Source organism: Anneissia japonica, unplaced genomic scaffold (genome assembly GCF_011630105.1).
Source record: "Anneissia japonica isolate Jap-2015-1 unplaced genomic scaffold, ASM1163010v1 scaffold288197_len338424_cov179, whole genome shotgun sequence".
Lineage (NCBI taxonomy): Eukaryota > Metazoa > Echinodermata > Crinoidea > Comatulida > Comatulidae > Anneissia > Anneissia japonica.
Window position 1 is genome coordinate 106253 of NW_022741702.1, and position 25650 is coordinate 131902.

Sequence of the window (25650 nt, forward strand, 5' to 3'; positions counted from 1 at the left end):
GTATGGGGTTTTGTAACGTTGACCAGATGGCATGAGGCAAAAATGAGAATAGGTGCTACCTCGCAATATAAGGTTATTTGATGTGATTTTTAACTACATGACCATGATTTTTGGAGGGAGACATTAGGAGGCCTGAGTATTCTTTGGGTCGAGTGTTCCCTCCATGCAACTCCTCGATACGCCACTGACTGAACCCCCTTCTAAAACTGATGAATAAATAAATCTGTATATTGAAAAGCCCATAAACTATTCAACCTATATACATTTTTGTCTTGTATGAATTGGGTATTATTAAAATTATTAATAATCCTACGGGAACACATTTTTGTTTACTCAAAACTGTGATACTCACTAACATGTTGGCTGGATAAAGGGAGACTATCAGTTAAACTTTTAAGTTGCTGAAGTACTTGTTGAGGGCCAGCTGCTACACCGAGGTCAAATACTGGCGATGGTGAAACACTAACAGGAGGAACTGTCAAACGAAGCTTCTTTGGTTTTGGGGCTTCCTCCTCAAAGTGGGAAAAAAGACATAGATAAAAACACACATTCAAAAAAAACCATTCCTTGACAAGATACTGTAAATAGCCTGAACATTGATATTTGCTGATTTTGTCAAACTCAATGTGGCTATTGTTTGCTATAGCATGTTATAATAAAAAATAAAATAGAATTCATATTTTTGTAGTTCAAATGGTTAGTGTTTGGGTAGACGTTATTGTTGTTTTTTTGGGGGGGTTTTTTTTGGCCAGTAAATATGGTGATTAGTTATAAAGGAAATGAAAACGAATCCTAGTTAAAAGAATTCTAAGGTATAAATTATAGAGACAGAGGGGACGACCTATCAATTGTATAAGGCGCTATAAAAATACAACTAAATTACATAAAATCACCAAGCTGAAGACAATGTCAATAGAATGAAGAGATGCAAGGCTTACAAAATACAGACTTAATTTTATTCTACAACTAGTTTTATTCTAGATCTTTAATCAAGATCATATAGACAATGGCCACACTGTATAGTAAGGCCTGCGCGAGAATATACTGTATCTTCCGTGCAAAAACTCGGTCTGGTCTGTTGCACATTTTGGAAAATAATGGCCAATTTCCCCGCAAATTTTGCCAAAAATTAGGCTCTGACCAATCTTAATATATAAATGTCGTTTGCACAATTTGCAAAATGCGTAAGCTATTACTTGCACAATTTACAATCTGTGCAAGGATTTCTTTGGACATTTTGAAAACTGTGCAAGATTCTGCACACTTTGCAAACTGTGCAAGGAGATCGTTGCACAGTTTTAAAATGCGTGGGCAATTTGCAAACTGTGCAAGGGTAGGCCATGCACGTTTAATCTATTTGCACATTTTGATACTATTATAACTCCAGGCCTAATTTTTTTTTCTGTTTATGGTGTGACACTGAATGAAAACATTGGCAAATTTAAGCCGGGTATGCATGGCCATCGTGTGTTTTTGGGTGGGGAAAGATGGTATGCAAGAGAGGTGGGGGGGGGGGGGGGACTGGGTCTGAATTTTTTTTTTTAGCTTTTTCATCATAAGCCAGTTGTCACTGAATGATGATTTTTATTTCATAAAAAGAAAAAGCACATTCAGGAATCTTATTTTGTAAATTGAAACGTGTTAATATAAGTCTACATAATTTGCCTTGTGAGGTTTATTTCGTTATTTGCCAAATAACAGCCTGAACGATGGGTTTCAATGTACAGTTTTCCATAGGTCTGAATTTTTTTTTTTAACTTGTGCATTTTTCATATACATCGTAGGCCAGTTTTAATAACAGCATAATAATGTGACTTTCTAAAGTAGGGACTATAGATTTAGACTTCTTGTATATGTCAACTTACGGACAATTTAATACGGTATTTAATAATGTAGTGATAATTTTTGTACAGTATTACTCTTGTTGTTGGAGGAAGAAATTATATTTACTCTTGTTATGTGTATGTATGTGTATGTACATAGAAACGGAAATGAGAAATTGTCGTCATTGATGATGATTTTTATTTCATGAAAAGAAAAACCATGTTTAGGAATCTTTAAACTTGTAAATTAAAAAGTGTATAAAGTTCTCTAGGCCTATATAATTTGCCGTACAAATTTGGGCTGACTTTTTAAATATTCTCCGTGGAATTAAAAAATACTTTCCACAGTTTCTGGGACGATGGTTAGTTTAGAGCGTATATAGGCTAGGGCCTACTACTACTAGGCCTAGCTAGGCCTTGGCATTCTTTAAATTAAAGATTAGGCCTAGGGCTTAGCCTACCTGGCCCTACGATGGTAGCCTAGGTACCTACCTACCTAGCAGGCCTAGCCTAGGCCCTAGACTGGGCGTGCTAGCAAACCTAGGATAGGGTAGGATGGGGTATGCCTTAGGCTAGACCTACTACTAGGCCCGCAGCCCTAGGCCTAGAGGTGATTACATAATAAACTTACCTGGATCACTGATACACTAAATTCAACATAAGCTCGCTTTTTCAAGTGAGCTGCCATTTTGTAAAACAGCTCGGAATTAAATACACGGCGGCCTTACGTTCTGTACGCAACATCATAGCGGCGCTATTATAGTAGGAGATAGTATGGAGATAATACGGCTCTGTTTATTAGCAATGCAACGACTTTTATTTATTTATTTTTATTTATAAAAACATACGGTATAAAACAATAGCACGAGGAGACCAAAAGTGTTGCATTACAATCAATAGAAAAATATATAAAAACTATTACACATTAAAAATAAAGACTTATTTACAAAACTGGTTTACTTATTTTACATAAAGTACAAATGGTATATAAAACCTACATATAAAAATAAAACTTACTCTATTTACAAAAATAGATTACTAAGTTTTCATTATTAGACAAAATATACAAAATATATATAAAACTATCACACACTACCCTATAATTTAAATCATATAGATTTTATTCAATACGGTAACATGCAAAACAAATATATAAAAACCATTACACATTAAAATATTTAAAATTATTATAAACTATTAGTCTCGTGAAAAAATATGGATTAATACTTATTATTTATTAGACGTAACTACTTTCAGAAAGATCTGTAAAACTAATTCCCAACTGTTAAGTGCCTAGAGCTATTACAGAGGCCTACAGTGTATAGAGATCATGCTTCTGATCGTCGCCGTCGGCATCTTGTTCCAGTTTCGGTTGGCGAATTTATTTATTTATTTATTTTGTATATGTAGTACACTTTATTCAAATATTGAATAGGCCTACAAGTGGCCCACATGGCCCAATATGTAACGCATGCCTGGCCACGCACAGATATCACACCAGGTATATACCATCACTAAACTTTTACATTATTTTTACTTTGATAAAGTAGGCGTTCAACCAATCTTAAGTGTCTGTGTTTACCCCAACATCCACTGTCACCCAAGGGCGCATACCTGTTGCCCTGGTGAGGTTCCGGGAATTACCACGAAACTTACAAGAGCAAGCATTATAAGGTACAATTTGCTATGCTGCACCAACAATGGCGTAGCTGGAGGTTTTGGCGCCTGGGGGAAAGAGTAGAAATTTGCACCCCCCCCCTAATTATAATTATAATATTTTGAAATAAATTGATATTGGTTGTAGGGCCTATACACTTTAAGCATATCCGTACTGTACGTCTATATCATGCACTGTCTAAATAACATTTAGACATGGCTACGGTAGCTGACGGTAGCAGGATCCTGATCCTGCTAACCGTTAGCTCTCATGCGTCCATACGAGAAAATCCTGTTCCGGATACCAATGATGATCGAATCACTGGCCAATAAGAAACTATGGAAATTGTTAACGCGTAGGCCTACGTGTGATTGGTTGATGATAGAAACGCGCTCAACTTGCTAACCGATATATACGCTTGCTAACCGATATATAGCGCTTGAACCGTTAGCGGTATCCGGATACCGCTAACGGTAGCGCTAACCGATCGGGCGTTCTCACATCATAGGTGCTAACGGTAACACTAACGGTTAGCTCCCGATCCGGATAACTAGGCTTAGGCCTAACTTTACCATTTTCCTAATTTATATTTAAGCCTGTTGCATTTATAATATCGCATACAGCTTAGTATTCTTTCTCTAAATTTATTTAATAGTGGAGTTTTGTAAGTTGCTGAATTTTTAACATTGTTTAAACTCGCAACTGAATTTTGTGATTTTGCATCAGCAAATAAGTTAATGATCAAAGTTAGCAATGTTGTCTGATTCATCACGGACTATACTAAGTAGTGCCAAAGCAGATACGATAGTCTCGCTTTTCCCATCGTGGCTCTGGGATATGACAGGATGAGCTTTATAGTCATGAAGTCATTAAGAATAGGATAAAAAAAAAAAAAACAAGAGAAAACGGTCGAAATGGACTGAAAAGTAATCACAATCTATAAATTTGCGAATAAAAACAACTCATTCAGATTCTTATTATTAACTGGAAAATATTCATGCCTGACGACATCATACATCAATTTCGTCGTGTTTTTCTAAAAAGAGCTTATTCTTTTACTCTCATTCTCCAATTTCAGCTACCCCCGCCCCCCACCCAAATCTGGCGCCCGGGGCACGTGCCCCCCACCCTTGACCTTACGCCACTGTGCACCAGGTTATGGTCCCTCATATCCTGGACAAAAAGGTGTAAAATTGGGCGGTTAAGCCCCTTTTTCCCCCAGTTTTTAAATATTCAAAAATCTGTATCTCATTTCCCAGTTTTTCGTCAAACACCTTTTTTCTGTCTTAGCTAAAATCAGTTCTACAACATATCAAAAATGTTTTTCCTCCGGAACCAGACTTTAACTATCTTCGTTTTTTGCTCTCGCAATAATTGGATAGATTTTTGCATTGGCAATAAGTAACTAATCAACCAATCAGATGGGCAACAGCTGTTTTGGAAACAGAAGTTTAAAATTAGAGTTATTGGAGTTACTTATGATCTCACTACAGATTTTCATTACATCACATGTCGCTGTCCGGCCCGGCAGCTTTACCCGCTTTCCCACAGCCAATTTATTTATTATTTATTTATTTATTTATTTATTTGTGACACTTCACCTTTGTATCGGTGGCACTCACAGTCAGGGTGCGGTCTTACAAAATACACAAAAGAAAAAGGAGATATAAGAATCTTAACATTAACAATCAATACTTAACTAAATACTTAAAACTTATTACGGTATTAAGTATTATTAAATACTTATAATTCTTAAGAAAAGCACAAAAACTGCAAAGGAACAGTTTTAACAAAATAAGCAAAAGTGTAAGGCAAGATCGGTGGATTCTCAGATATGATGCAGTAAAGCACTGAAGTGGCCAAAGAAACTGGCTTTTCTTGTTTATTTCCACAGTTACCTGAAATCGTTGGCACTCGCTTCAGCCTTTTCATCTGCTGTAATACTTGCTTCTCCTGATTACGTTTTTCTGCCTCTTGAGGCGCTGGAAATCAGCTACAAGGAATCTCTAATTTTAATTAACTCCTTTAAAATGATCAAATAATTTATTATAACTTCCAGCCAGAAACAGATTACATTCAAATGATTTTTTTCTGATAGCATACTACAAAAATCATTAAATTTATTTTTTTACCAATTTCAATAATAATATGCACACGAATGGAAAGGCTTTAAATTTAACTGTCTGATAATTTAAGAACATTGAACAGTTCAGTTAAAAGTCCTTATTAAATAGCGGAGGCATTTCTCATTATTATTTAATTTGTGTAATACTATCTATACAAATTAGGCAATTCAATTCAAATATCATGGAATTGAATTTTTGATTATTGTTTTAGCTCATGTTCTTCTTCATGTTCATCTTCTTACAAGACACGTAAATATAATTGACAATTGTCTAAAACAGAAATTATTCTTCACTGGAAATATAGAGCATAGAAAGAGTCATATAGATTTTTTATATAAATTTATAATAAATTATACAGAATGATAAATATGACGATGACATTTACTGTTTACATACCTTATTAATATTAATTTTACTTTCTTTTTACGCTGTTTTATTATGGTCGTTTAGCTAGATCAGGTTTTGTAGGCCTACATATAATTTATTTACATAGGCCTATACTTGGTTCGGAATGCAGCTCTTTTGTTACCCCGACATTAAAACACGTTTATAAAAGCTGTTTCTCATGCCCTATGATAAAAGCAAAAAAAATCGGTAGCCTTCGTAGTCCCAACCCAAGTTAAATGTCATTTAAGTAGTCTACGAAAACATAGATCGATAGATGATCTTTTTTATAGTTTAGTACTGTTAATATCGTTTGATACATGTTTGGTTAAATTATACTTAATATAGAGTTTAAGTTACTGCACACCCTTCCATACCAGACAGGCCTAAGCAGGACAAGAACACATGATTAAAAGCATAGAACTTCGTCTACGCCTTTCCTTGCATAGGCTATAATTCCTCTCATTACTCGAGGGAATAGGTGGGTACATAGAGTAAAACCCAAGGACAGCTCTCAATGTTTTTCCCTGGATTATTTTTTTCAGTTATTTCTACAGCGTCATTCTTTGCGGATAAAATAGTTATATACCCCCAGAAAAACAAGCCATTTCATCAGCTTTTACGTAATAGCCACAACTAAAAGTAGCTAGATAATAAAACTTCCAAATTAAGCAGTAGCACATTTAATCCACAAACAATAACTAATCAAGGGACAAAACAGACACGGTGATGCATCAATTGTTCAAGGCTGTCTCTAGGGCGGTAAAGACGACCTCCAAAAGTGTAGAAGTACAACAGAAGGGTGAATACAGGTAGAACAAGTCAGTAGGTGTCTACGGAACCTTAAAGTGTACGGTATCAGTTAGAAACGAAATCGTTTAGAATTATTTAACACAAGGTAAGTTGATGAAGATTGAGGAAATTTTACCAAAAGGTTTAATTAATTATATATACTTAAGATTGGAAAAATTGACCGTACGATGATTTGTTTGATAAATATATTGTTCGCTTTAAATAGCAACCTATTGATCCATGTTAGGAACGACGTATGTCTATCACTATTATTGGTAGGTCTGTAACATCTTATATAATACATTTTGGCCACATGCAGGCCCGTAGCCAGGGGGGTTTTTTGGGGTTCGGGCGAACCCCCTCTTGCCAGCGAACCCCCTTAGCCAGAAAACGATCCCCCGTTTCCAAAATAGTGCAATTTATTACAAAATAGGAGCATTTTGGCACTGTTTATTTGTCGCTATCGATCGTAGTCCGACTTTAAACCATATTGCAGTACTCTCTAACACCTGAGTCCGGCCTACTGTATTTTATCCGATACCAGTCTTCCCACGATGTTACATTGATGTATCAATGGTTTATGATTATTTGCGTAAATGGATGTCTACAGCTAAACAGCGAAGAATTAATATACAGTATTTTTACATTTTGCAAATTGTAGATATTGGATGGCGAAGAACGGCTGCTTTCAGTGCTTTATCAGGACATGTATCCTCATATTTTTTACATCAAATTCAATCGGTTTTACATTTGGTAACGTGTTGTTTATTTTTGTTCAAATATAAGATCATAAGTTCTAACTCAAACTTTTTTCGTTTCGCTGTATTATAAATATTAATAAAATTATTAGAATTAACAATATTATTACACTCCCAAAAACACATTAAAAATTATCAAAATTACAACATTAATAATGTTGTATTTATGATAATTAATTTTATTATTATCTATATTATTATTATTATTATTATTATAGGTTCAGAGAGGAGTAACAATTTCAAAATGTCTTAAAAAAAGAAGGCATTTAATTAAAAAAAAAGAAGGCATTTAATTTGTATAGAGTGTATTTTATAATATCATGCATCAAATAGCGTGAATGGTTAAAACAGTTTGTTTTAGAACTTTAATTGAGGCATATCAAAGGCTGATGACGAACTAAAATATGCTTCAAAACGCATTTGTACATAATCTAGGCCCATGACACTTAGGATACTTAAAATAGCTTTATTTTTTGATAAATAAAAACTCTCTAGCGTGATTTCTTTTTTCTTACAGGTGGTGATGTAATTGTTGCAACTGCAAACAATCCTCCGTTTATTGGAATTTCTAACATAACGATTGATGACACAACCATCAATCTTACACCCATTCCAGCAATGGTCACGAAACCTTATGGCATTGTTTATGATGGAATAGATTCAATGGTCTATTGGGAAGATGTAGCCCTTGATACAATCGAAAAATATTCTGTTGAGGATAAAACGCATGATTATTTCATTACTGATGTGGACAGTAGTAAGTTCAAGAAAAATACCTTTCGATCAGGCTATAATGAAATTGAAATCAGGTGTAAATGCGTATATGGTTTAGGCCTACTTGTATTTATTATAGAAAAGCTCACATACCGTAAGCCTATAATTATACTAATATAAACTATAAAGCCTATAAGATTTATAAAATACAGACCGTAATATACATATAGGCCTATATGAGTTTATATATGTTTATATATATATATATATAATATTTTTTGTTTATATATAAAATTAAAATTAATATTACAACGATGCTGTGACAGCGACAAATTTTGATCTTTTTTTTTTCTTTTCAATTTGTTCACTCACGTATACGGATTCCTCTTTCATGTTTTATTAACATTTTTAAATAACTTTGTTTAAACAAGAGTGGCCTTTTCAGAAACACTAACAAAATAATATAAAGTGTTCTTTTGTTATGATAAATTTAGACAAAGTTTTCTTGAAGGACATTTTTAATTCAGTGGTTGTTAGAAGAGAAGAATTATTTTTTCGTCTGCATACTCTTACGTATTAACCTTTATTAATAGACCTTTCCGAAGTGTCAATCAAACTTAACTGACCAATCAGAACAGCGCCAGGAATACGCACGCGTCTCACACACGCGTTGTCCCACAGCACGTGTTTGCGTTAATTTTATAAAATGTCGATTTGTGTGGGACCTGTTACTCTTTGCTTAGCAGCATCTAAGAATCGGAGCTTAACGGAAAGGTTCATTATAGGCAGGGGTTAAAGGCTAAATATTGATCCTTGAGTACAGAGTACATGGGACTCCAATATCAATTTCCAATTTCCGTAGCTTCATATGTGTGTAGATTTAATATGGTTAAAATATTTAAGATCTGTTTAAATTAAATATGATACCAATAAGATCCATTTCAAATCCATGGAATCTACAGTGGCAAGCTCGGTGGTCTAGTAGTTAAGACGTCAGGCTAGATACCTGGAGGTCGTGACGAGTTCCCATCTGAATCACTTGCGATTTTTTTTTTTATTCGCTAGTATAGTATTTGGGACGTATTGAGTATTCGGTACGATAACAAGTCAGGTAGGGCAAAACATCACTCCTATGATATTTCCTGACGCAAATTCATATCATTACAACGATATAGGGCCTAATTGTTATTGAAATTTTATTAAAGCTGCTATATCGTGATACCCGGTCAACCGAAATACGGCAATGATAAGTACCAAAACGGCAGTGACATGTACCCGGCAGTAGGCAGCGAGCTATTGATACTTGACCGGATTCCTAAAAAAGCCAATGTCTACTAGGATGACTGTTTGAATTGTGTAGGTAAAATTTACAGGAACGAACATTCACGTGAGAGACGCTTTGAAGGCTGATTGTCAACCAAAACACATATTTTTTCAAATCGTCTTGAAATTGGCCCGATCATTTGTAGACAAATCGAATATTTCCATGCGCTCTTTTCCCCGGCCCGCTTTAATCGCGTTTTTTCGTTTTTCCCCCTTTTTATTAAACTTGTAGGCCTATGTATTTAAATTTTATTTATGTTACTGCTTGATGATTGTGTTTCCTCAATCTTATTGAATTTGTACGTTATATTGGTACTATTTTATTATTATTACTTCTATGACATAAATTGTTGTAGCCTCATTTTGTCTGTATTTTAAAGTTGTATTTATTTATTTATTTGGTTTATTGCCGTTTTGACTAATGACGTTTTGGTTTATGAACCACGAGGCATTCAACATGGATGAAAAATGTTCAAGAAAACGCCCTCTATGTAATACAATCGAAGTAAAACTTCGGAGAAAAAAAACCTAAAATATTTCGTCGTTGATGGTTGGCCAAAATGGAGTTACAGTAGTAAAAACGTCTGGCTAGTTAGGCCTAGGTACCAGCTTTAGTGATAGCTAGGTTTAAGCCTGTTTTTATTTATTGTCCAATATACCGTAAGGTAATGAAATATAAATATAGGCCTTAGTAGCCTAGGCCTCTTTGATTCCGGCAACCACTAGTTCTAGGGCCTTGTTTTTCAGTAGTATTGACCATGCCTAGGCCCCTTAGTTAGTCTAACAACTCCCTGGGTCTAGAGCTAGAGAGTATCTTCTTACCTATTAAGCTAAGCCGACCTAGATCGGGTCTTGGCAAGACCTGGGTGGGTTGGTTGACTGCGAGACAGATCGGCGATGTTGTGTTCATACATCTTCGTCGTGCGCTCGGTCCTCAAGCCTTCTATTTTACCGATTGTACGCGTGCATCTATGGTCCATCCAGTTTTGGTAGAAATAGGCCTTCTATGTCTATTTTAGATTTTCTAAATGTAATTTTGGAAGTGGTTGTATTTCTCGAATTTGTACTTGAATGAAAGGAAGACCTGTGAACAAGATTAAAAATAACAAACAAACAAACAAAATGCGGACCAGAAAATTTCGGTCGGTTGCGGAGGGCAATAACACACATTTTTTTTGGGGTGGGGGCGCCTTATATTAGCTTACAATATACTCAACACAACTTAATTCATTCATATTCCTATTATATTTTTAAAAAATTCAGATGAAGCCAGAAATGGTATTGAAATTGATGTCATTAATCGAAAATTGTACTGGGTGGACGATGGAGGCACTTCTATTTATGTCATTAACCTGGATGGAACTGAAAGAAAGAAATTTTTTAACGACTCTGAAATCATTCGATTTGACAACTTACGAATAGATTCAAAAAACAGGTAACGTTGCAATTTTTATTTTTAATTTATAAGCTGTTTGGTGTTTCTATTTCTTTGATGAAAATTCTCCAGGTAAAATCATTAATGTTCAAAATGACATGTACGATATTATTAAATAATATAGAAATAAATAACAATGTATTCACTTTTGTGCTGAAAGACAATCATATCAAAAGACAATCACATTAAAATCACATTCAAAAGGAGAAAAAGAACAAGAAAAAAATTATGCAAAAATACTACAAAATGAAAACAAATCACAACAAGGATAACAGATAAATTTAATGATGAATTTTACCATCTTATATAGCAGAACATGCTTGTTTTTAAATTTCTGTGTGATTGCTGAAATTTCTGTGTGATTGCCGAAAACTAAGATGAGCATGCATAGACAAAATGACATTGATTTAGTGCAGAATATAGTATTTTTCTAGAATTTTCATTGAGGATAGATGCTTGTCTGTATAAGAATTTTTGTCTTTCAGAAATTTTCTTAATGGTTGTGTTAACAATGTTTTTACATGGTAAAGACTGATCAAGGGATATTTTCAAGTAATTTATCGAAAGGGATTCTTTAATTGCGACTCCATTGCAACTAACTGAGAATTCATTGGCATTTTTCAATCTATAATTTGTTCCAAAAAGGATTACCTCAGTTTTGCCATTGAAGGTGAATAGATAACTTGTTATCTATCAGACTTCTCGCCAATATGGTTGTGTCTTTACCTGACACAATTAGAATACTGTCATAGGCATTATAATAAATTTTACACTATTCGGTATATCATAACAGGAACAAAAGTTCAGCTTTGTTGACATACCCCAATTGTTGCCTGTTATCTAGATCCTATATTCCTACTGCTTTTAATTTACAAGTCAAAATACAATGGTCAACTGTGTCGTTTGTCTTTTGAAGGTCTAACGCTACCATCACAGTATAATTTCCAATTGACATTTGAGTACGGACATAGTCTGTCATAATGTATCAAACATGAATCAGGGGAAAAACTTCTCCTAAACCCGGACTGGCATTCATAAAATATGTTGTTCTCCTTTAAATATTTTTCTAATTGAACATATACTGCCCGTTCTAGTATTTTTGATAGTACAATCAAAATGCTGACTTGTCGATAATTAATAACATTACAACTGGACAATTATATGCAACTGGATACCACAACATATTTTAAATGATAGTAACCTTATAATTGGTTGTGATTTTCATTGTAATTTTTACTATTGCAGATCTGATAGAAAAGGAAGTTCTGTACACTCCAAACCTGATAATTCAACTACTGAGCTTTCAATAATCTATGTAGAAAATTAAAGCTAACAATAAAACGTTATAAGATCGTTACAGTTTGTTTGGTGATAAAAACGTTATTTTGTAGAACCTTGTAATTTTACGTCACAGAGGTTGAGATAAAAATCGTATAATACCAACCCTTACAAATAATAATGGCCTAATACCCATCGATGCTATATAAACAAGAAAGTATAATACATACTCCAAGTATTGAAATACACGCCATCGTTTTGGGATTCATTGAATCCCAACACGATGGCGTGTATTTCAATACTTCTGAGATTAATCAGTGGACCTTTCGGTTCTATATAAACAGACATGAAATGTGCTTTTTAGAGGTATTTTGGGTTGTTAAGGTCTGTCCACACGATCAAATTTTATACGACAAATGTGCGTTATGAGCCTATGGACATGATGATATCATTGCACCTTACAATTATCACTATTTGTCAAATAACATTTGATAGTGTGTACAGAGCTTTACTGATATCAATACACCATTTTTGCTAAATTTGAAATGAACATTTCTGAGAACCTGGCAACTACCACTGGGGGACTTCCAGAGGCCTAGCATTTCTGTCTACATAGATGCCATCATGAATTAATTAAAAGATAAAACTAAATTACTAACAAGAAAAAGAAACGAAATGTTGATATTTATACAAGCGTAAGTCGTAAAAAGGTATTTTTATGTTTACCTAGGCCTACAGTAATTAGCAAAAGATCGAATCTGTTGTCAACTGCTATATCTATGGTCTGGGCCCAGCGGCGCTATTGGTTGCTCGGTGCTTTATTGTAACTAGCTAGCTGCTCAGGCTAGGCTGCACCAGTTCCCCAATGAAAAGTTGTGAGACATTGGCGGCGCTGTTTCAAGATAGACCCCCATAAACTGGTGTATAAGCGTGTCAGTAATGATACCATTCAGTCGATGCTATCAGTTGACATAAAATGTGTCTTTGTTTTTTTTAAGGTATTTGTACTGGGTTGGTACTGATATCAACAAGTATGTTAAAATCGAACGAGTTTGCTTAGACGATATAAGTATCCGAGAAAACATAACTGATGCTCGTCGCAGTGTAACAGGTGGCTTGTCAATATCAAAAACTGGTAAGTTAAAATGACAGTGATATTCACATTTGTTTTCTCACCTTCAATACCAAGTTATACTACATGCATTGTTAAGAAATGTGGACAAAGGCTATTTTATATAAATAAATAAATGAAGTATTTTTTTTTTATTTGTACATTTCCGTTTGTGCACATATACCATTTTTGGGGGCCATTTGTAAGGGTGCACAACTATTTTCTCAACCAGCAAACTGAGCTATTAATTTTCATTTTTATATTTTAATGTTTTCTTATTTTTATTTTCCTTTGTTTAAAGCTGCCGTAAACAAGTGATTGGCCTCTAAGTGTTCAAAACATTCAACCTTACAAGCTACTGTTCATATTTGCATCCATAACAATAGTATTGATACATTATTAGTAAACAATATTGTGTCTGAGAAGATTTGTATAACTAAATTGAAATATCATCACATCTGCAGTAGGATTGTCTTTACACATTTAGCAAACATTTAGCTGTAATTTTAATAATTGTCAGAGGTAGATCCAGTGGGGGGGGGGACACGGGGCCCATGTTCCCCGTCAGTCCCGCCGAACAAAAAAAAAAGGAGAAAAAAATTGAGAAGAGTTAAAGGGAGGAAAGAGGGAAGAAAAGGAAATGTACCCATGAGTTCAGTGACGGATCTAGCAGTATGGGCGAAAGGAGGTTATTAATATAATTATTTTACTACTTTTTTTTAATATTTTCTATTGACTGACGACGAACACAACGCTATATCCTCGACACAGATTTTTCCAACATTTCATAAACAAGGATGTAAAAAAGGCCGAAAAGACAGAGATCTAAGCGTTTTAGCCATTATAACGGAATGTATTGTAGTACCCAGCTAGAACAGCTATCCATGCTCAGCGTACTCCCTCTCGTGCAGCAGTCCGCAGGGCCACCCACTCTTAGGGGCCCCTGCGGTGCCCCTACCCATACAATCTTCGCTCTGTAGCACCCTAATCTGAAAGGGCTTTGTTGATACATGACAGCATGTGTCTCTGACATCGAATGTACGACATATATCATATTAATCCAGTGGGATGGGGTGCCCAGCCGGCCAAGATCCCCTACATTTGTCAACAAAAAAAAAATGGAAATAAAATATTCAAATTTTTAGTCTGAATGTGTGTCGTCATTTCCGTGATATAATCATAATTTGCTTTGCGACTCCCATTATAGAATAGACTATAGATCTTTAATTAGACCTTTGCAAAGCCCGTGATGGGAAGGGTATTTATATTGTGCAGGGGAAAGGTAATATAAAACTATATATATTTACACTTGAGAGGCAAAAACAATCTAAATGACGAGATAATTCAGTACTTGGAAATTCAGCCATAAATACATCAAACCTTCTCATTTTTTTTTTTAACCTCGCTGGACTTTTTCAGACTCCCTGAAGAAGTTAATTGTGTGAATAAACACCAGAGATTATTTTTTAAATGGTTAACCTTTACAATTTAGAAATTTCTCTGGTAATTTGAATTGATTTATAAGAGGCACCATTTGTTTTTAAATACGTATTTTATTCTGCATAGGTAAATTGTACTGGTATGATGGAGGCCCAACCACTATTTGGGAATGTGATCTAGATGGAACGAATGCAAGGCAGGTTACAAACAGTGCTTACACTTTAAATACACAGGTTTACGGAAATTATGTGTACTATAATAGTGCTATTTATGATGGCATCGGCCGAGCTGATATTGAGACTGGCCAAAAGATGGAGCTGTATGAGAGTGAATTGCATACAATATTCATATACTCTGGTAAGTTACAATATATTTTAAACTTAAAGTTACATACAAAATTATGTTATACAGAAAAACACATTCCTGCCTCTAGGAGCTAAAAAATACAGTTATTTTTTCATTACTTTTTTAACCTGACTAGGCGAGTTGAATGGCCAAGTAGTGGCAGAGACGCCATAACCTACAGCACTTTTTTTCCACATGGACTAGTTTAATAGGTGTCCGGCAGTTTTAAAATACATTGTCGTACCTAGGCTTAGGCGTCATTTCTGCAAAATGGTTAACAATAAAAGAAATGCTGATAAGCAACAGCAAATGTGATTCGTAGACTTTTAGTCTGAGTGATTAAGAAAATGTTATAAGGTGTTTTCCTGTTTGCAAAATTGAATTGCCCTGTTACTAAATAAGATGAACAATTATTTGATATATTTGAATAACTATCGCATGTACTTTTCAGAGGACAGATGCAATGTCGACTGCTTAAACGGCGGAGTTTGTGTCACATCAGTTAATAACACTCAGTCTTGTCAGTGTCCCATTGGGTTTGTTGGACCAACGTGCAAAAGAAGTAAGTAGGAATATCAGTGTTTGCATTTATAAGATATGTTCTTGGTATACTTTATTTTAAAACATGTAACAACTACAAAAATACCAAGCTATGAGTCTGAAACGTAGTATTGTGCAAGATGTTTTTTTACAAAATGATCAAATTACACATTTTGCTGAATATTAATTATTGATTATAAAGTTTAACAACAAATTCCATTGTTAAGTCCTCGACATACAAATGTAAGTTTTTCATCTCGTTGAACTGTTGGCAAAATTGCATTAAAAAAGATATCATTACGACATGTTTAGATTTCAGTTCTTTTTTTATGTATCTTTCTTTTTTTTTTTTCTTTTTTCGTTTTCTTTACTTTCCAAAAGTGGGTGCCAGGGCAGTGCATAATACGATGACATTGCCTTTATGCACAGAAACAGGACAGGGTAATATCTTAACTAACAAAGAAAACTAACAAAGGAAATAGAGAGAAAAGCAGAAGAATCATTTTTGACTACTCCGTTCTCCAGCAATTTTAAGTCCGAAAATTTAGGATCTAGCTGGAACAGTACAATCACAAGAGCTCTATCCTACATTAGTAAATATTAGATGCAAAGTAAAACGTCAATAAAAAATAAAAATATGTCGTACAAGTGTAGTTTCTTTTGTGGATTTCTTCAACATTTCTTTTGAATGTTATAACAATACACATTTAAATAGTGGAATTCACATTATGAGCAGACTACTACTTATTTTCTTCAGAGTAATATTCCGTTGTTTATATTTTTATCTTCTAGTTACTGGGTATTGCAATTGTGTTAAACATCAGACGCAAAATTAGAACACAATACTTCAATGAGATATTACTTTGTAAAATTGAGCGAACACAGCAGTCCAGTACTTCAAAGTCTCCATTGGCTGCCGGTGCAGCACAGGATGCTGTATAAAATTCTTACAATTATAAATGTAACAATGCAGTGAACCACAGTACATAGCTCATCTAGTAAGCGACCACAAAATAGAAAGGACATTCCGTTCATCTTTGCAGCATCAAAGAACAAGTACAAAGAACAAGATCATCTATTGGCACCTATGGTGACGGTGTATTTACAGCATCATTTCCACTTCTCTGAATGTCTCCCACAAGTTCGCAACACCAATAGTATAGACTTTGTATAATTCACGACTGAATACGCAATTTTTTTTCTTCTGATTATCGATGTAGGTTGGCGATACTAAGAAAGGTCTTTCTGCTAGTAGTCACTATAACTCCAAAAGTAGAGTTAATAAAAAAAAGGTATAGAATGACTTTTTTTTCTTAATATTTACTCCAATATTTTTACTCCCCAAAGGAGTATTACTACCCCCACCCCCTTTCTTTAGAGTTATATTAACCGTAGTAGACTACAAATAAATTTAAAAAAAAAAAACTACAAAAAACACTATTCTTTGTTACCCTTTTATTTTTTTTAAATAATTCTAAACAAATACAGACTTTACGGTAATCTTTTCTTCACTACATTTTCTTACATTTTACCATGTACTAGTAATGTCAATTTCATACTGGAAAGAATAAATTAACAATGATTAATTTCGAGTTAAAGACAGCCACTAAACACAGCAGTTTGTTCAGACAGACTGGACTGCAATAGTTCAAAATATCTTAGTACCTAGCCCAGTGTTTTTCAGTGAAGATGATAAATGTGATTGGTCCAACAAGAATATTTGCAAATTGTCATACAAAACTTTTTGTAATATTTCTAGTAGGTTTGATGTGACATGGTTCTCAGTTAAATTTATTCTAGTTCCTTTAAGAGTTTTTGTACGATTACACACTTGTTAGCTTCCTTTGTTTTGTTTTGAAGCATTTTTCATTCTAAAAATATGTATTTTTTAATTTGTTGGGGTACTGAATGTTGAAGACATAAAATGTACCAATTAGAAGGGCTATGGCCACTGCCGCGTCAACATTGAAGCCATTCAGCTTTGAAATTATTTTCTCCTCAGCAGCAATGTAAAGAGTGTCAACATCTTTGAGGCTGCCTGACCCCACCAGCCATGGAAAAATAGACTCCTTAATGCTCTGATCAATGGATTCATTCTCCTAATAGAAATCAAAACAAAGAGAAAATGAAGAAAGAACAGATACAGATTTTAATCTAAAAACAATTACAAGCAACTTATTACATCCTTTCTTTCTAAAAAATAAGTAGGCAGGGAGAATTTGTTTAATATACAAATCAAAATAGATATTACTTTTAGTCGGGCAGAACGAGCCTAGGGTTATGTATGTGTTTAACTGCAATCAATCCTGTTCATAACCCATTATATTATATCTATTCCTATAAACTTACTCGAAAGGGAAAATAATAGTGACTATTGAAAATTTGTAGGGCACCGTCACCTGTAATGTAGCATTCTCCATTGTTTTGTATTAATAATTTTTTGTATAATTAGTTCTCTGATGAAAACTGTTTACTTGATATCAACTTTCCAAATTTACTCGATATAACTGCACCTTAAAGATATTCGATAGTGTGATTGATGTCTCAAACTTTAGGCTAAGATATAAGGTTTAAAATCCAAATATATGTGCGCATTTGAGCATCAGTCGAAATACTGTATTTAGTATTCAACAATTTAAAAGGTGAGGTAATTCAAATGGGGCGAAGAAAACCTTTCCCCAAGGTTGAACGCTTATTCGTACAGGGTATTTATTCACGTTGGTACGGTATATGAACGGGGACAAACATTTTCCAACACTCTACCATAAAGGCATATAGCCTATACCATTTTGCTATTGTCTTTTCATCTTTATTACTGCTTTAAAATGAAAATAATTTATTTCCCATTCTTCTATTGCTACAATAATAGTATTTATATTACTACTGTACTAGCCTTCTAACGATGGTGTGTGGTTATATTAGGTCAAATATATAGATACTCAGCATTTAGATCTTTTCAAAAGGCTATCAAAGGGGCTTTAGGCTTAGGGTATAGCTATTTTGTATTTTTGTTTTTTCTAGACTTTTTCTAGAGAAAATTTTCATAATGGCACTGTCTGTCCCAGTCTCCCTAAGCAGCAGAGGATTGCAAGTACGCTAGCCATTCCTTCAATTTCTGTGGGTGCAGTTAAACATTAAAATTAAACAGTCAATAACAAAGATAAACATAAAGTGTTTACAGTATATTGTATTGTTTCGCCTTCCTAAATTTCATACTGCTAGTCCACTACTTCATTGGTTGAAGATCTGATTAGACAGAGAGTTATTTTTTGTACACTTTCCATCACATTTTGTTCAATTAATTGCCAAAACAGTACCCCTGTTTACATCTGTACACTTACCTCTAGGCAACAATATCGCCATGGCCATAATCTTCGTTCATCTGGTTCATTTTGTCTTTGTATACCTCAGTCTAATAAAAAATCTGGTGATAAGGCCTTTTCAATTTGCTTCACCTAGGCTTTGGAATAGTCTTCCTAGCAAGTTACAACATGCTTCTTCTTATCTTGGTTTTCGTCGGCTTCTGAAGAAACATTTGTTTCCCTACGTAAATCTCACTTAACAATCCAAATTTTCTGTTTTTTGTCATTTCTGGTGTCTTTGTTGATCACCAATTGGTTATCTTTTTTATTTGTCAACACTATCAGAAACATTTATTCAGAAAAAATTCACAACAAATTACAAATTGCAAATTGTTTACATAGGCATCAAAAGAAGCGGTGGCTTGTCAGTTTGAATACCAAACATACAAAACATACACACACAGAATACATAGTAAACACATCAACATTTTAATTTTTAAATTTGGGATTGCCCACAATCGCCGGCACCTCCGGGAAGGGGAAATGCCTCAGTGATCATCACGTTATAGTAATAATACCGTGCGCCTCAGACACCAAAACTGAAATTATATATTGTAATTGAACTTCTGTCCTCTTCAATAGATATTACAGGTATTATCATAATTTTAATGAAATAATCCATGACATACTGTACCTGTACATGTAATAAAATAAATAAAATTAAAAATGAAGTTTCTATAATTCATTGGGATACATACATGTGCAATAAATACGGTACCTGATTGTCTGCTGGGATATTCCTCAATAAGGTTGTTGATGTTGAGGTCTTTCAGCACCCCCTTAGCCATAGCCAGATTAAAAACACTTGACTGCATTGTTTTGAAGGCACGTCCCATATTCCTAATTTCTCCTCCCCAAGTATTCTTGAAAATTCTGCCTTGATCTGAAAAAAAGGAAAAGCAAAACAGATTGATTGATTTATTTGACTTCCAAAAAATAAAAATTAGGTCTGAAACCACTATAATCCTGAGCCCTAGAGAAGTTGAATCTCCAAGGGGTTAAGCAATGAGGGGTGGGTGTTTTTGCCCTCCATTTTTTCAAACTATATAATAACATTATGATGGCACCCTAATTTTCCGAAGGGTCCTTGGCCTCATTTATTTATACTAGCATATACCTGTGCTCTGCATAGTGTTAAATGGTTGTGAAAAGGTGGCAAGGCATATAGCTAAATGTTGTGGGAAGTTGAGGAGGCAATCATTGAGGATGTTATCTTTACCTTGCCATAATTTTCTCTAAAGGACCTTTTTGTAGATAATGTTTTGCACGAGTGTCTCTGCCGAATAATTCTTGTGAGGGATTGTCCATTTTGATAATACTGTACATTGGAGTACAGTACCTTCTTGCATGTGAAAATGCAACATCAGTTAGACATGAGATAAATACTTTTTATTATGATTGAATTAGGTAATTAAATAAGCCTATAACTAACAAACTAGGCAGTGGATTATGTTCTGATGGATTTATGTAAATTTGAGGTGTAAATGCAGTCTTGTAGTAAATCTATCTTCTATGTAACAACATCCACATTACCAACCACCATAATATTATAAAAATTTAAAAAAATTATATGAGTGTTAGTTACAGTAATTATGAATTTAATTTCATTGACAAATGGGCTAAATTATGGGGGAAACATCATTAGGAAATATTAGGAATTTTTTTTTTTAGTATTATGCTGCAAGAGAAAAGCATAATTCTGGGGAAGGATAAGGCCAAAAAAATTTATATCTAGATAAGAAGTAGTAATTACATACCTCTGACACTAACTGAAGTGCAGAATATTCCAGCATGACGTTATTTATCGACACCTGATTTTCAAGGATGTTTCTACGCCGGTAGCTATAGGTTGCCTCCATTAGGTTGTCAATTAAATCATTGTTCTATCAATCAATCAATCAAAATATTTATATAGTGCCAATATCCAGAAATATTCAGTGTAGGTGTCACACTTGTCCAGAATGCTCTTGAAAAAAGGAAAGCTTTCAGATTGCTCTTGAACACATTCAGATTTGGAGAGTTCCATATTTCAATGGGCACTTTGTTCCATAAATATGGTGCAGCACAGGAAAAAGAACGCTTCCCGAAAGATTTTAATTTCCATCTTGGTGTGTATAACCAATGTTTTTTCAGAAGACCAAAGGGATCTTGATGGTTGCAAATACTGAATAATGTTGCATATATAGTTAGGAGCATGACCATTGAGAGCTTTATAAGTTAACAATTGGATTTTGAATTCAATTCTGTAGTGAACTGGAAGCCAGTGGAGATATTTTAAAACTGGTGTGATGTGATCAGACTTCCTCTTCTTAGCAATGATTCTGACAGCTGCATTTTGTGCTCTTTGAAGGCATAAAATGAATGTATCGGGTAGTCCATATAGCAAGGCATTGCAATAATCAAGCCTGGACGATACCAGGACATGAACAAGTATTTCACATGTATGCTGCGATAAATACTTCCTGATTTGACCAATCTTTCGAAGAAAATTGAACGAGACATATTCATGACATGTTGTTGGTGAGTAAGCGAAGTATCAAAAAGAACACCAAGATTCCTGGCTGATGTTACAGGCTGAATGAGACAGGAACCAATGTTCACACCCCCAACTTTTAATGGTGAGGGATAAACCTTGACTGAAAAATTACAACTTCCATTTTTGAATCATTAAGCTTTAGTTTATTCTGTGTCATCCACTTCTTTATAGCACTAAAACATACCTCAACTGAGTTGATAACAGCAGAAAATCTGACCGAGAGAAAGATATATATATTTGAGTGTCATCAGCATCCTGATGAAAATTGAGATTATGACGCTGTATTAGTTTCCCCAATCCAAGCATATAGATGTTAAACAAGATTGGGCCCAGGACAGAGCCCTGAGGCACTCCGGAACATACACATTGCGAAGAAGATAAATGGCCGTCAATATTAACAAATTGAAGTCTGCCTGTTAAATATGTACGCATCCACTGGAGAGCTAAATACCCAATTCCCAAATCTGATAATCAACGTAGGAGGATTTCGTGGTCTATCGTGTCAACTGCAGCGGATAAGTCTAAAAGTGTGAACAGCACACATTGTCCACTGTCAAGTGATAACAAGATGTCATTCTCAACAGCAATGAGAGCTGTTTCAGTACTGCTAAATTTTCTGTATGCTGATTGAAAAGGCTCTGACAAAGAATTATTGTGAAGATAGGTAGTCAGCTTAGAGGCAACAACTTTTTCCATTACTTTCGCAATAAATGGTAAATTGGTCTGTAGTTTCGAAGAATCTCCCGATCAAGCGTTGGTTTCTTTAAAAGTGGCAGCACAACTGCTAACTTGAGTGAGTCAGAAAAAAAACACCATTTTCCAGAGACAGATTAATAATCTGTGTAATAATAAACTGGAGCTTGTGTAGACACTGTTTGACAATTGTAGTTGGTAGTGGATCAAGCAGACATGTTTTAGTGGTTAGATTGTTAATTAATATCTGAACATCATCTTCAGACACATTTTTTATAAATATATTTATGGAAGTCAATGATATGGCTTCTAGGTCACTAAAATCAACAGTATTGTTCTCAGCATCAATAATTGCACGCATGTCGTTCACTTTTTGGATGAAGTGATTGTTAAATTTTTCAGAGAGTTCTTTTTTAGAAGTACATGATGGAAACCATTGTCATTTCGTGCATTAGATAAGGTTGAAATAATTTTGAAAAGAAATTTCTGGTCATGTGCATTTTGCGAAATAAGGTTCGAGTAGTAATCAACCTTGGCTGCATGGATGAGGAAATTGACATGTTTGCAAGTACTACAAAAAATTTGCCGGTGAACTTCTAACTTAGACATGCCAATTCCTTTCTGCATGACGTCTCTTTTTTTTAGCTTCTAAGATCTCAGCTGTATACCATTTGCAGTATGGACGCAGAAAAGTGACACACTTTTTTACAGGAGCATGTTTGTCCAGTAGTTAGAGTGTCCAGTAGTTACGGTGTCTCAACTTTGACATTTCTTTCTTTAAGTCTTGTACATGCTCCCTGCATATCATCAGTCTCTCCATTCTCTGTTCCAACTGCCTCACATCATGGACCTATTAATAAGTTTAATTAATCTTATTAATACTGTAGGTCCATGCTTATATATGCTGTGTCATTGACCAAGGTAACCCAACAAAGCAGCAACAAACCCTAGATTTTGACATTTACATATTCACGTACCCACTTGAATAAAGTGCCCGGAGCCTACAAAATTGTTATGGCTGGGCACTTACTTGAACCGGACTATAAAGAAACTTAAAAATTTTAAGTGATACTTGTTCCTTTTAGTTTAAGATTGCAAGTTGCATTACCAGTTTCTCAAGACATAAAAATGTTTGTATTGGACATGTATTTTTTATAAAAATATTTTAGTGCTTGATAAGATAATTAAAGTGTTCCATGGTTAAATGGATTCTGGGTGGGTGCTTACTCAAGCAGATACGGTGACAGTACTTGCAAGACATTTGTCTGTAAGGGTTTTAGTTAGATGATTGTACTTACTATGCCCGAACCCATGGTGCCTGCCAAGAATGGATATTTCTTATTTGAAAACACACATGCTCCCTTTCACTCTTAGTGGGATTCATTTGTGGACTCTGATCATAGAACACACATTTCTTGCAAACTCATTGCGCAAACTGCTGGAAAGTCTGCCTGTCTTGAGCTCTTTTGACACGGGTGGAGAATACTAAAAGAAAAAATTAAAAAGGCGAACTTTTCATGTACCTGTATTCCACAGTATATCCTGTAAAAAAACTACATATACAGTACCTCAGTATTCTCCCGAAGCCATTTTAGCCGTCAATGTTACCGGTAAACATAACTGGCCAACCAGTAAAAATTTTGAGATTGTAAAATAATAAAACAACTGATTAGGCCTATGTAGTCTAGGCTGGCCTTCTTTTAATAAATGATCATCATTCCAGTCTATACCTAGGCTATGATTATATGTGTTGTTGTTTTTAGGCAATTCCACGGTAACTTCATGACACTTTTACAACAAATTCAACACTTTAACTTTTTTAAAAACACATAATTTATTCAAAATTGACCAAACCATATATACACATTGTTCCTACTATATGTAACTTTATTCCTACAAGAAAAAAAAATAAATATCACCTTCCATATATTAATTATTAATTTTAATAATGTCGGTAACTTCATGACATCAAAATGGACGAAGATTTTTAAGCTATATATACATTTTCAAAAAAATCTGTGAAATGAAGGCTTATAATATACTTTAGGGATATGGTATGCATTAAATATACATGTAGCTTTAAAATGACACTAAAAAATAAAAGAAATTTTATCAACTAATATTAATAAATTGATAAATGAAAAAAAAAATTATGGTAACTTTGTGATGGTAACTTCATGACAAAAGGTTGACATAGTAATATCTAATAAAGACATATTTTATTTCTTTATAAATGGTAATAACCAAACCAATTAAGTTAATTTGGCAGCTATCTATTGCTTGTACTACAATAAATATTAATATTTACAAACAAAAAACCTTTATTAATAAATAATACATTATTTATTAAAAATTCTTATTTTTTTCATATTTAACATATTTACAAAAAATTTCCTTTAACTAAAATGTATATAATTAACGAATTTTAGCTATCCTGTACACAAAGCATGGTACCTATTTAAAAAAAACTGTCATAAATTGCATTTGTTGATACTGTACTTTATTTGATATAAAGTTCTTAGCTTCCTGAATTGGTTGAGAAAAATGAAATCGTCCACGGTTGTCTAATAAAACATCATGTTCTTTTGACCACATTTGTGAAGATGTGATAATACCGTATTCATTATCTTGCATTTCGGTCACTAGAGCCACATACTTTAATAAGTTTAATTAATCTTATTAATAGGTCCATGCTTATATATCCTGTGTCATTGACCAAGGTAACCCAACAAAGCAGCAACAAACCCTAGATTTTGACATTTACATATTCACGTACCCACTTGAATAAAGTGCCCGGAGCCTACAAAATTGTTATGGCTGGGCACTTACTTGAACCGGACTATAAAGAAATTTAAGTGATACTTGTTCCTTTTAGTTTAAGATTGCAAGTTGCATTACCAGTTTCTCAAGACATAAAAATGTTTGTATTGGACATGTATTTTTTATAAAAATATTTTAGTGCTTGATAAGATAATCAAAATGTTCCATGGTTAAATGGATTCTGGGTGGGTGCTTACTCAAGCAGATATGGTAATAATAATTTATTGGCTCTCTCTTTCAAAGCAGAGGAACACTCTCACGCAGGAGAGGTTCGACCATACCACAGAACAAAAGTTAAGTAAAGATAAATTCATAAAAAAAAGAGACAATAGTAATGAAAAATCCAAATCCAATTAAAATAATATAATATTCTAAAGTTTAAAATCTTAACTAAAACGGAAAAAAAAATAAAATTAAATAAAAAAAAATAAAAAAATAAAAAAATAAAAAATAAAAAAAAAATTAAAAAAAAAATTAAAAATATGTAATAATAAAATAAAGTAAATAAAAATA

At 34.0% G+C, this 25650-nt stretch overlaps 2 protein-coding genes and 1 long non-coding RNA gene across 3 annotated transcripts; 1 reads left to right on the top strand and 2 right to left on the bottom strand.

The window, feature by feature from the left end:
* Nucleotides 1-313: 313 nt before the first annotated feature.
* Nucleotides 314-2543, bottom strand: LOC117118900 (integrator complex subunit 4-like). The gene is made up of 2 exons (XM_033263630.1): nucleotides 2455-2543; nucleotides 314-512 (listed from the first exon to the last, which is right to left on the bottom strand). The coding sequence occupies exons 1-2, from the start codon at nucleotides 2509-2511 to the stop codon at nucleotides 330-332; spliced, it is 240 nt and encodes a 79-aa protein (XP_033119521.1). The 5' UTR covers nucleotides 2512-2543; the 3' UTR covers nucleotides 314-329.
* Nucleotides 2544-6731: 4188 nt separating this feature from the next.
* On the top strand, nucleotides 6732-17568 carry LOC117118903 (low-density lipoprotein receptor-related protein 4-like). The gene is made up of 8 exons (XM_033263633.1): nucleotides 6732-6888; nucleotides 7444-7535; nucleotides 8058-8297; nucleotides 10841-11012; nucleotides 13289-13425; nucleotides 14968-15198; nucleotides 15638-15748; nucleotides 16519-17568. The coding sequence occupies exons 2-8, from the start codon at nucleotides 7451-7453 to the stop codon at nucleotides 16560-16562; spliced, it is 1020 nt and encodes a 339-aa protein (XP_033119524.1). The 5' UTR covers nucleotides 6732-6888; nucleotides 7444-7450; the 3' UTR covers nucleotides 16563-17568.
* Nucleotides 17569-17792: 224 nt separating this feature from the next.
* On the bottom strand, nucleotides 17793-25156 carry LOC117118904. Its single transcript, XR_004447107.1, has 2 exons — nucleotides 20846-25156; nucleotides 17793-19971 (listed from the first exon to the last, which is right to left on the bottom strand). It is a non-coding gene; the product is annotated as an uncharacterized LOC117118904 (long non-coding RNA).
* Nucleotides 25157-25650: the final 494 nt, after the last annotated feature.

Excerpts from the sequence above, each read along its gene's own strand:
- LOC117118900 (XM_033263630.1), bottom strand. The coding sequence starts at position 2,511 with ATGGCAGCTCACTTGAAAAAGCGAGCTTATGTTGAATTTAGTGTATCA. Across the intron at positions 513-2,454 it reads TTAGTGTATCAGTGATCCAG|GAGGAAGCCCCAAAACCAAA; the intron begins GTAAGTTTATTA and ends TCCCACTTTGAG.
- LOC117118903 (XM_033263633.1), top strand. The coding sequence starts at position 7,451 with ATGGCGAAGAACGGCTGCTTTCAGTGCTTTATCAGGACATGTATCCTC. Across the intron at positions 13,426-14,967 it reads CTTGTCAATATCAAAAACTG|GTAAATTGTACTGGTATGAT; the intron begins GTAAGTTAAAAT and ends TATTCTGCATAG. Across the intron at positions 15,749-16,518 it reads TGGACCAACGTGCAAAAGAA|TTACTGGGTATTGCAATTGT; the intron begins GTAAGTAGGAAT and ends TTTATCTTCTAG.